Source organism: Triticum urartu, chromosome 7 (genome assembly GCF_003073215.2).
Source record: "Triticum urartu cultivar G1812 chromosome 7, Tu2.1, whole genome shotgun sequence".
Classification (NCBI taxonomy): domain Eukaryota; kingdom Viridiplantae; phylum Streptophyta; class Magnoliopsida; order Poales; family Poaceae; genus Triticum; species Triticum urartu.
Genome location: NC_053028.1, coordinates 76,183,990 through 76,195,769, shown reverse-complemented (window position 1 = coordinate 76,195,769; position 11,780 = coordinate 76,183,990). Strand labels below are relative to the sequence as shown.

The 11,780-nt window shown below is 40.9% G+C and overlaps 1 protein-coding gene across 2 annotated transcripts; it reads left to right on the top strand.

The window, feature by feature from the left end:
- The first annotated feature begins 6,733 nt into the window (after positions 1-6,733).
- On the top strand, positions 6,734-10,617 carry LOC125524152 (sulfite exporter TauE/SafE family protein 3-like). 2 transcript variants are annotated; one of them, XM_048689225.1, is made up of 13 exons: positions 6,734-6,873; positions 6,980-7,197; positions 7,455-7,614; positions 8,240-8,440; positions 8,532-8,596; positions 8,695-8,722; positions 8,795-8,898; positions 8,989-9,075; positions 9,418-9,468; positions 9,563-9,784; positions 9,896-9,989; positions 10,072-10,212; positions 10,304-10,617. In XM_048689225.1, the coding sequence occupies exons 2-13, from the start codon at positions 7,009-7,011 to the stop codon at positions 10,387-10,389; spliced, it is 1,428 nt and encodes a 475-aa protein (XP_048545182.1). In that variant the 5' UTR covers positions 6,734-6,873; positions 6,980-7,008; the 3' UTR covers positions 10,390-10,617. The 2 variants fall into 2 exon arrangements, with proteins under 2 accessions (XP_048545182.1, XP_048545181.1); XM_048689224.1 differs by having other exon boundaries at positions 6,753-6,873; positions 6,970-7,197.
- Positions 10,618-11,780: the final 1,163 nt, after the last annotated feature.

Sequence of the window (11,780 nt, the reverse complement as noted above, 5' to 3'; positions counted from 1 at the left end):
TCTATTCAATGTGTTTGATCTGCAAACTAATATGATACTCCCTCCATCCTAAAAGAAGTAGTAAGTTGCACTAAATCAATGACACTTATTTTAACGTAAATTGTACTAAATCAGTTACACTTATTTTGGGACAGAGGGAGTAATAGTGTTTTACATAACTTTAAGATTTGTGCAAACTTTTAAGGGGTGTACGGCAGCAAAACTCTGATGTCTCAAAACTCTGATCACATACATGGAGGTAAATGCTTAGTTTCTTGGCGAAGAGTTTGCCGTCCCAAACAACTCGGAGGGCTTGGAATACTAGACCTCAATAGGCAGGGGCTAGCCCTTAGACTACGCTGGGAATGGCTGAAGCGAACTGACCAGGGAAGGCCATGGCAGCACTAGTAGAAAAAGGGTCAAATGTTTGCATTGGAGTCGGCACTAATGTGTCCATTAGTGCCGGTTCAAACGGCTAGGCGGGAGGAGATTTTTAGTACCGGTTAAGGGCGACCCTTTAGTACTGGTTCATGCCACGAACCGGTACTAAAGGGGCTGGGGCCGGGCCAGCCCCTTTAGTACCGGTTCGTGGTATGAACCGATAGTAAAGAGGTTGTGGCAGCCTGTTTTTAGTCCCACCTCGCTCCCCTAGCAAGATTTTTACCACCCTAAATATGTTACTTCTCAAACTATCACAAGCACTTGGTCTTCATTGAACTCTATGTGTAGAATTTTTGGTCGCAATATGAGTCTTCACCGGTTTGTAAACCGTTGATGACTCATGATGACAATTCAGATTGTACACAAAAAGATCATTGATAATCACTGTATTTTTTATGTATATTTTTACATGTTTGGACTCCAGACTTTTTTTGCATTCAGTATGCATCATTCAAAGCGACGCCATCAATTTTCGACCCTTTCTAACATCATTTGCTCTTTTCAGTCATTTACCGATTTGTTTAGAGAGCTAAATGACCGTGAAATTAAAAATCACTACAAAATGAACTCTCAAAATGTTGAAACTTAGCATGGTATCATCATTTCACCCACATAGTATGTGCAAAAGAGTAGAGAGGGTTACGACAAAAACTGGACGCACTTCGTGTACAAACTGGACAATCTCTTTCGGAGTATCAGGTTTCGGACGAGAACTCGTCTGTTACACGGGCACATCATTTTTTAAACTTATTTGGACTCCAGACATTTTTTGCATTTTGTATGCAGCATTCAAAGCAATGTTGTCAATTTTCAACCCTTTCTGACATCATTTGCTCTTTTTCGGTTATTTACCGATTTTTTTAGAGAGCTAAATGACCGTGAAATTGAAAATCACTACAAAATGAACTCTGAAGATGTTGAAACTTGGCATGGTATCATCATTTTACCCACATAGCATGTGCAAAAGAGTAGAGAGGGTTACGGCAAAAACTGGACGCACTTTGTGTATAAACTGGACAATCTCTTTCGGAGTATCAGGGTTTCAGACGAGAACTCGTCTGTTACACGGTTACTTCATTTTTTTAAACTTATTTGAACTCCAGACTTTTTGCGTTCCTTATGCAGCATTCAAAGCGACGTCGTCAATTTTCAACCCTTTCTGACATCATTTGCTCTTTTTCAGTCATTTACCGATTTGTTTAGAGAGCTAAATGACCGTGAAATTAAAAATCACTACAAAATGAACTCTGAAAATGTTGAAACTTGGCATAATATCATCATTTCACCCACATAGCATGTGCAAAAGAGTGGAGAGGGTTACGACAAAAACTGGACGCACTTCGTGTACAAACTGGACAATCTCTTCCGGAGTATCAGAGTTTCGGACGAGAACTCATCTGTTACACGGTTACTTCATTTTTTAAAACTTATTTGGACTCCAGACTATATAAAAAAACTACTCAGAAATAAATAAAGCAGAAAAGAAAAAAAACTATATAAAAAATTACTCAGAAATAAATAGAAGAAAATAAATAAAGCAGAAAAGAAAAACACTATATAAAAACTACTCAGAAACAAATTGAAGAAAATAAATAAAGTAGAAAAGAAAAAACTATATAAACAAACTAGTCAGAAATAAATAGAAAAAATAAATAAAGCAGAAAAAACTATATAAAAAATTGTTGGGGCGCTATCCAGTGGGCCTGCTAGGCCTTGGGCATGTAAATTCAGGCCCACAAGGGCCAGCAAGCTCACAGGACAGCGCGTCATAGTTAGCCCAGAAGCCTGGTTTACAGAGGAGTTCGATAGAGCAGCCGCGGCTGGGTTTTATAAACAATGCGGCTGCCCTTCGCCCGGCGAGGTGGGACTAAACTTTGCGCATCGCAACGCACACCTTTAGTACCGGTTCATGGCTCCAACCGGTACTAAAAGCCATCCTTTAGTACCGGTTGGAGCCACGAACCGGTACTAAAGTGGGCTGATTCCCGCCACTTGACCAAGCCAAAATTGGCCTTTAGTACCGGTTGGTGGCTCCAACCGGTACTAAAGGCCCCTCCTATATATATAGCACTTGCGAAAAATTCAGTTTCATCTCCCATCTCCAACCTCTCTCCCGTCCCGCGCGCGCCGTCGCCCCCGTCGCCCGTCGTCGCCGTCTCGCGCCGCCCCCGCTGCTCCCCATCATCCCCGTTGTTGTCGTCTCGCCCCCACCACCCGTACACCGCCGCCCTCGTACACACACACATACACACACACACACACACAAACACGTACACACACGCGCGCACACACACACACATTTTTTTACTTATTTTCTGTTTTCTGGTTTTTAGATTAATGCATGTCAAATTGTTAATTAAATGATCGAATTAGATGAATTACCTAGATAAGAATGTTAGAATGTTAATGTTAAATGAATTAGATAGAAAAGTTAAATATTAATGTCAATTGTTAGATGAATTGGCTAGATATTAATTAGGTATATGAGATTATTTGAACTAATTGAATTAATATAACTAGTTTATTTTTAGTAAATGCTTAGTTGAACTAGCTAGTTGAATTAGAACTAGTTTATTTTTAGTAAAAAAATTTAGGTATATGAGATTTGATGATCTAATTAAAATATTACTATATATAGCTACTTTATATATTTTAGTAAGAAAATTAATAGAACTAGTTTATTTTTAGTAAATTCTTAGTTGAATTAGTTGAATTAGTTGAATTAATAGAACTAGTTATTTTTAGTATATGAGATTTGGTCATCTAATTAAAATTTTACTATATAGAACTAGCTACTTTATTTTTAGTAAAAAAAATTAATAGAACTAGTTTAGTTGAATTAGTTGAATTAATTAGTTGAACTAGTTAGTTGAATTAGTTGAGCTACTTTATTTAGGTATATTTTTAGTAAGTGCTTAGTTGAATTAGTTGAATTAATTAAACTAGTTGATGATACACGCTTCAGCATCAAGATGGATGAGAACAAATAAGTGTTTAATGTTTCACCTATGAACATAGGAATGTCGTCTGACGACGAACACAGTTTCATTATGTGCGAATACTGCGAAGGCCAGTGCGGCCTGTGCAACGGAAATTTTTTAGTTGATGATAGGCGCTTCAGCATCAAGCTGGATGAGAACTTCGAAGTGGATACAATAAGTCACAACAACAATTCTTTTTTCGTAATTAAGCATGACTTATGCTTCATTTGCTTCAACTTATAATTTTAATTTTTCACTACTATACTAGAGTTTCCCCTGCCATGCAAGAATTTTTGTTCTGGATAAGATAGGTTTCAGTCCTAACAAAACTATGAAGGTAAAAAAGGTTTACTTGAAGACCGAGCATGGTTATACCTTCAACATCAAATTATACAATGCAAACACATACACCTATTTTGAATGCAAAACTTGGCAAGCACTATGCACTTATGCATTTGAGCCTGATATAGTTATCACCTTTGATATTCGTCCGGAAGATGATATTGAAGGTAACAGAAACATCTGGGTCGATGTGCAAACGCCTCTAGTTCTACCATTATGTGAGTTTCTCAACCATATTTATGTCTTCGATATTGTTTATTCAAAAATAGTTGACAGGTAATTTTTATTGACAGCTTATTTCCATTCAAGCAAACATGTCTGGCGCTTGGTAGACAGGACCGTCCACTGTCCCGGGGCTGAACTAAACTGCGAGGAGGCAAGTCATTATGTTTCATGGCTTGATAATCTTGATGCTTTCAAGAGAAATTATGTTCCTGAATTTGAAAATCTTAGTACTCAAAACGTGCGACCAATAGTGATCGTATTGAACTACGGTCACATCTATTTAGGAAAGATGGTATGATTTTTACCGTTTATCCTCAGTGAATCTTTTGCATACATTATTTTTCAAGCTAAACTTTCATTGCTAAGTATATTACTATGCGATGTTCTTGAACAGGGACTCCCGATGACAGTTGTGCCTCAGTGGATCGAGACTAAAGCTCGCATGTCAATGGTTAGCTTACGGCCAAGACATCCTACATTGCACATGAGTGCATTTAGGATTTCTAAAAGCGAGCAATGTTTAATAGTGAAAGATTGGAGCAAAATTGTTAACGATCGCAGAGAAGTACTAGGGGGCAGCAATCAGAAGCGCAACCCACGATTAGGAGATAGGTTCATCTGCATGCTCCAATCTGATGAATCAGGAGAGCTATACATGCTCTGTGCTATTTTACCTGAGAGAGAGCAGCAGGAGTGATTAGCTAGTTCATGCTCTTAGTACTGAACTTAATCTCAAAAGGTGATTTGCTTTTGTGGTGTTATGAACGCTTATAATATCATGACCATGTTGAACTCGATGATATCTTTGCTTCTGGTACAAGTGAATGTTTTTTCTTTAAGCTAGTGTTGGTGGTGATTAGATAGCGGTAATGACTATGATGATTAAATAGTGGTAATGACGACTATGATGATTTTTAGCTAGCTAGTATATACTGTTGTTGGTGATGATATGATGCAAGAGTTTTTATATTAATATGATGATGTTGATGAGTTATTATATAATTTATGAAAGAAACCGCAGATTAGTTTCAACTGGATGGATCCTAGCTAAGTGATCAAGTATATGCCAGATCCATATTACCTTGTGATCAAGGTAATATGGATCTGGCATATACTTGATCACTTAGCTGCCAGGACCCACATGCATCCAGTCGAAACTAATCTGTGGTACTTTCACCTAATGATTTAACAACTCATTATAATGTAAAACAATCACTAAATTAAATTGAAAACACAAAATTAAAAGAAAAATAAAAATAAAACAAAAACACCCCAAACATTTAGTACCGGATGGTGTTACCAACCGGTACTAAAGATCTACCAGCACCCGGGGCTAGGCTTGTGCCACGTGGTGGCACTTTAGCGCCGGTTGGTGCCGAACCGGTAGTAAGGGGGGGCTTTAGTCCCCACTCTTTAGTGCCGGTTGTAGAACCGGCACTAAAGGCCCTTACGAACCGGCGCTAAAGCCCGGTTCTGCACTAGTGCAGGGTCTCTCGCTTGTGATGGATAATCAGACACAGGCTGCCTTCACCAGTCTTGTGCAATGGAATGTGGGAGACGGGCGACGAATCTTATTCTGGAAGGATAAGTGGCTCAATGGTTCCACCGTCGCTGAGCTCACGCTGATGGTTTGTGCAAGGGTGCGTACGCAAGTGGCTAATAGGAGGACGGTTTCGGATGTGCTACAGTTACATCGCTGGGCCAATGATGTGATCGGGGAATTGTCGGCAGATGGATTGGTGCAAATTGTTTGTCTGTGAGAAATCATGATCACCATTCAGCTAGATCCAGCACAATCCGACACCCCAATATGGAAATGGAACAATCTAGGTGTACATTCCTTGACATCTACTTATGCGATGATGTGGGAAGGGAGTATCGGTTTTGCCCCGGCAAAGGCGATCTGGAAGTGTTGGGCTCCTCTCTCTTGCAAGCTGTTCATGTGGCTAGCCACGCAATATTGACTTTGGACTGCTGATCGTAGGTTCAAACATGGGCTTCGGGACCAACGATCACCATGCTACATATGTGCTTAATAAAGTGGTTGCATGCATCGTTCAGATGCAGAGGCCTGGGGTCCTTCTCCATTTAAAAAAAATGTGCTCAAGAAGAAGATACTGTGGATCACATCCTGATTCAGTGTGTATTCGCTCGTCAAGTTTGGCATAGGTGCTTCCAACATGCCAGAGTGGACACCTCGCTGGTCCCTACAACGAACGATACATTGGAACCCTGATGGATGGCTAGTTGCGCACGAATACCAGCTAAACATAGGAAGGCCTTCGACTCGCTGGTAATGTTGATTTCCTGGCAGCTTTGGAATCATAAAAATGAGATCGTGTTTGGTCCAAGAACATCAATCGCCGCCACAGTGCAGCAATTCACCTTGCAGACCTTCGATGTACTACGCACATGGTCTTCGATGTTGGTAGGAGGCCGTGGAGTTAGCATATTCTGGGAGTAGTAGAGTTTAGTTCAGGAGTGGAGTTAGGGGGTCTCTGACAACGGTCTTGTCGTGTGCTAGGACATACTTCCTATTTGTAAAACTTTTTATACATATTTCTGCCTTTTATAAAGTTAAGGTACACGATTGCGATTGCGTAGTCTAAAAAAATAAAAATGATTAACGTGCATTCGTACAAACACAATTACTAGTGACACAAGTCCCATTTTGTATGATTGATAGGTGGGTCAAATCAATGGTTGTCAACCGTACTGTTCAATTAATTCGCATCGGCCTTGTCGGACGATCTCATTCTACTATGGTCGTTGGGCCGCTCTGTCGCCACAGGAAGTCGTTAATAAATCTCCACCCGCCTTCTCCTACTTCCGCTCGGCGGCTCTTGCAGCTCGCTCGCCCTCAAATCTCCTTAAAAAATCGCTCATTGACCCTGCTCCTGCACAGGTACGCAAAGATTTCTGAGAAGATCACTAAATTTCGCCGTGATCTCTCTACTTTTTTCGCGGTCAAAAACAGCACACGCTGACTGTGCGCCCAAAGAATTTTGCAGATTTGCAGGGGAGGGGAGGGGGGCAAGAAATGGGGATGAAATGGCACGTCGTCGCGGCGCTGGGCGTGGCCTGCACTGTGGCCGCCGCCGCCGCCGCCGACAGGGGGCTCTCGTTCGCCGGCGCCACGGCGCCGCCGGAGGAAGCGAGCTACGACCTGCGCAAGCTGGCCAGCTCCCTGTGGCAGAGTGACGGAACCGCCTACCACCACGTGTGGCCGGTAATAACTGAAGCCTTTCTTCTGTGTTGATTTCGAGCTGTACTTATCCTAGTCCTAGAGCTTGTGCAGAAACACATATCAACAAATTAAGCTGTTTAAATCCACTCTTCAGGGGATCTACCTATCGGCTAGTTAAACTTGAGCTGACTCCTTTGATGATTCTGACCCACTCTGCACTTCTTCATTTTTATCCATGAGTCGCTGTTAACTGAGATGACTGCTAATTTGGTGTTTCTTATCTGTACCTTCCTGTGTAGCCCATGAAACTGGGATGGAAAATTGTGTTGGGGTCGTTCATTGGATTCTTCGGAGCAGCGTTCGGCAGCATCGGCGGTGTAGGTGGCGGCGGGATCTTCGTGCCGATGCTGACCCTGATCATTGGCTTTGATCCCAAGTCGTCTGCGGCGATGTCAAAATGTGAGGATTCAGTTCATCTTCATGCTATTATTTTTCTTATTATTTATCCATGTATTCTTCTTCATGATTTAGCTTCAGACTGTATTATTTGCAATGAGGCCCTACATGTCTTACTGAGGAATATGGTGGAAATATCTGGAGTCATTCATTTCTCCTCGTTCGCTATACATATATTTATACATGCATACATGTGCCACTTAGGCCAAAAACTAACACACATTCTGTTTCAAAAAAAAATCCACACACATAAATGGCCCAACACTTATTCTGCACATCATGTCACTATAAACTACTCCCTCCGTAAAGAAATATTAGAGCATTTAGATCACTAAAGTAGTGATCTAAACGCTCTTATATTTCTTTACAGAGGGAGTACTAGCTTGTAATAAAAAGGCTTAGTTGCATATTCAACACTACAAGTAGAAACATTTTTTTAAAAATGCCAAAAGGCATTTTTTGAAAGAATGTCCTATAATTTGAAGTGCAAGGTACATCTCAAATCTATTCCATTGGTTGAACATAAATTTTCTCTTAATATTTACCATAATGCACAAGGCAAAAAAAAATCCTCATGACAGAATGCATCTTTGGAAAATTGTTCGGTTCATGATTGTTTCTGTCACAGGTATGATCATGGGGGCTGCTGTGTCAACCGTGTACTGTAACCTCAAGCTGAAGCACCCAACTTTGGACATGCCAGTGATAGACTATGATCTAGCCCTGCTCATACAGCCCATGCTGATGCTAGGGGTCAGCATTGGGGTTATCTGCAATGTGATATTCCCTGACTGGCTTGTCACAGTCCTCTTAATCATTCTCTTCATAGGTGCTCGGACATTGCCCTGAAACTGCATCAACCGTTAATCCTAAACTTTGATAGTGGCTGACTTCAGAATGATTTCCGAATTAAATTCCAGTTACTTCAACTAAAGCTTTTCTGAAGGCTGTCGAAACATGGAAGAAAGAGACGATAATCATAACGGTAATGTTCTTGTTTTTCTGGATACGTGTATTTTCATTTTTACACCACATCAGGGATGCTGATAAGTGATAATCCCTTTCATTTGGTTATTCGTTCAGGAGACCGCAAAACAATCAGAGCAAACAAGTAAGTGAGCAATAAAAAGCGCGGAAAATTGCTTACGTTTTCTGCGGGATCTAATGCCACAGCTATCTGCAGGTGAACAACAGGAGTACATGCCGCTGTCTGAAGGACTTGACGCCGCATCTCAGTCTGAAATTCTGTCAGATCATGATCAAAATGAAACCCCATCAGACGAAGCGGTGAAATAAAAACCGATGAACATTAATTCCCTGGCCTTGGAAACAATCATCTTAAGGACTCATAAGACTAGAGCTGGTCTGATACTGCAGGTATCCATTTGGAAGAATGTTTACTGGAAGGAGGTTGGCCTTCTTGCCTTCGTTTGGGTAGCATTCCTTGCGCTTCAGGTCACTAAGGTGTGAAACTCAACTACAATTTGAAACTATAATAATATGAATTCCAGTAAAATTATCAAGTACTTTAAGTTTTCAATGATCAGCTGCTTTATTAAATATCAATTGTTCCCTTTTACAATACCAAGCTGTGCACTTGTGTGTTCAGTTTCCCTGTTCCCTATGGTATCCATAATTGTATTCAGTAATGTAGTTCAGGTTGCACAGAAAGATATTCTAAATGGAAAACTACTACATGCAACTCATGTTATTACAAAAAAAAAGATGTTGTATATGAAATTACATCAGGAGAAATAGTAATATCGACAGTGACATCTGGCTTATGTTAATTCTTCATGTTTGCAGAACTACATGGCAACTTGCTCCATCTGGTACTGGGTTCTGAACTTACTCCAGGTACTGACTGTACCGATTTTCTTCACCTCGGTATTCAACTATAGCGCATACAAAATGGATCCGTAGTTCATCTACATGTTGGATATGTGTGCAGATCCCAGTGTCTGCTGGGGTGGCCATGTACGAGGCAGTAGGTTTGGTGCAGGGGAGGAGGGTGATATCATCAAAGAGGAATGAGCAGAACAGCCTGAGAGCTCACCAGCTATTGGTATACTGCTTCTTGGGCGTCACCGCTGGTGTCGTCGCCGGTCTGCTTGGCGTCGGTGGGGGCTCCATCATGGGGCCTCTCTTCCTGGAGCTCGGCGTCCCTCCGCAAGTAATTATATCTTTGTTTGCTCATGTTAAGAACTTTATGTTTCCATCATGGTTTCTGCTATCTATTTATCACATGTTTTCGAAATGTTTGCATTCTGTTGAACGTCCCCAGGTCGCAAGTGCCACCGCCACCTTCGCGATGATGTTCTCATCTTCCATGTCCGTCATGGAGTACTACCTCCTGAACCGGTTCCCCGTGCCATATGGTACCGCCTCTGTTTTCTCTCATATATCCTCCCATGATTATCTAGCACTTGTTACTTATTCTCTAAAATGAAACCTGTGCAGCTGTCTACTTGACCATCCTGGCATTTTTCTCTGCAATCGTCGGCCAGAGGGTTGTGAGGAAGCTAATTGATCTGCTAGGACGGGCGTCGATCATCGTCTTCATATTGTCCTTCATGATCTTCATCAGTGCGCTCTCTCTAGGTACCAGGTTTCCCTCCCCTCACTCTCAGTGCAAGTGTGCAACCATCACATGGTTTCAAACCGAACATCAGGCCCTGAAATTTTTGCGCAGGCGGAGTCGGCATCTCCAACACGATCCACAAGATCGCGCGGCATGAGTACATGGGATTCGAGAACATCTGCAAATACGAGGCGTAGAAATCCGTAGCCTGTGGGCGTACACGAACAGCGTGATGTATTGTGCAGTATCAGTGGACTTTGGAAATGTCAAGGTGACCAAAGGCTTGGAGCTCAGGATTCCATCGGGTGGTTTAACAAGGTGAACAATGCTTGGAGTATTCCAAAGTCCATGTAAATTGCAAATTGTAAGAGCTAAACTGTAAATTGTGAATTGTTACAAGTAAAGTGTTCGAATTTAGAGTTTAATCCTGCCCCCCTTCTCCCTGCTCTGCATTGCTCTTTTTTTTTTAATGAAATCACTCAATTTCCGCTTGTGTAGACTGTAGAGCAACCATTCTTTAGTGCAGTCCAAACCTCCTTTTTTGGAAATCAACAAAGCAATTTAGCGATAAATACATACAAGAGAGGGGGAAAACGCATGTACAAAGCCTTTGCGTCTTGCAGAATATTATCGAGCAAGCAATCGTACAAGCATCAACATAACTTCTGTTTTCTATGGTGAAGGGAATGATTTCTCAGGCGAAACGTCATTTTCAGTAAGTTGTTGTAGCATTTACGTTTATTGTGATTGCTAATGTCTAAAATTTCATGAAGTTAAACACCCTTTGTAACTTTTCCAATTTACTACTCTCTCCATACCAAAATAAGTGTCTCAACTTTGTACTAACTTTAGTACAAAGTTGTACTAAGTTTAAGGCACTTATTTTGAGACGGAGGGAGTACTAAATGATTGTTTATCTTTTTTTAGAGAATTGTTAAGCTTTTTTTAGGGGAAGGGGATTGTTTAGCAAAAAACATGAGAGAACAACATCAATAAATGAAAAAACTCAACTATTTATGGATCCCAACATGAGGCCGAGGGGTGCCGACCACGCCAGGCCAGACCTGGGGTGAAAACCATGGGCTTGACATGGAAGGGAGCATGTCAGCGTCAGGTGGCGTCTCTCTAGAGCGTCACAAGCCCACAACTTTGTTGTTGCCATCCTTCGACCCTAGATCAAGTATATCCTATTTGGCGCGTAGGTCGCCAAATAGCGACCTAGCGCGGACCCCCTACCATATGCAAGTACTCTGTATGGGCCGGCCCATGCGCGTACCTTCCCTGAACTGGTTTATTTTTTTAAATGGTTTTTCTCTTATTTAAATTTTTTTATTTTGATTCTTGTTTTTCATTTTCTTTTATTTTTTCATTTTTGATTTTCTTTTTTCTGTTTCATGTTTGTTTTACATTTTACATTTTCCTTTATTCGCTTTTTTCTTTTGTTTTTATTTTCCATATTTTCTTTTTCATTTTTCGATTATCTTTTAAACTCATGAAAATTTCTTAAAATCATGAAATTTTTTAGGAATTCATGAACACTTTTTTGAAAACATGAACATTTTTCTGAAATCGTAGACAATTTTTTAAT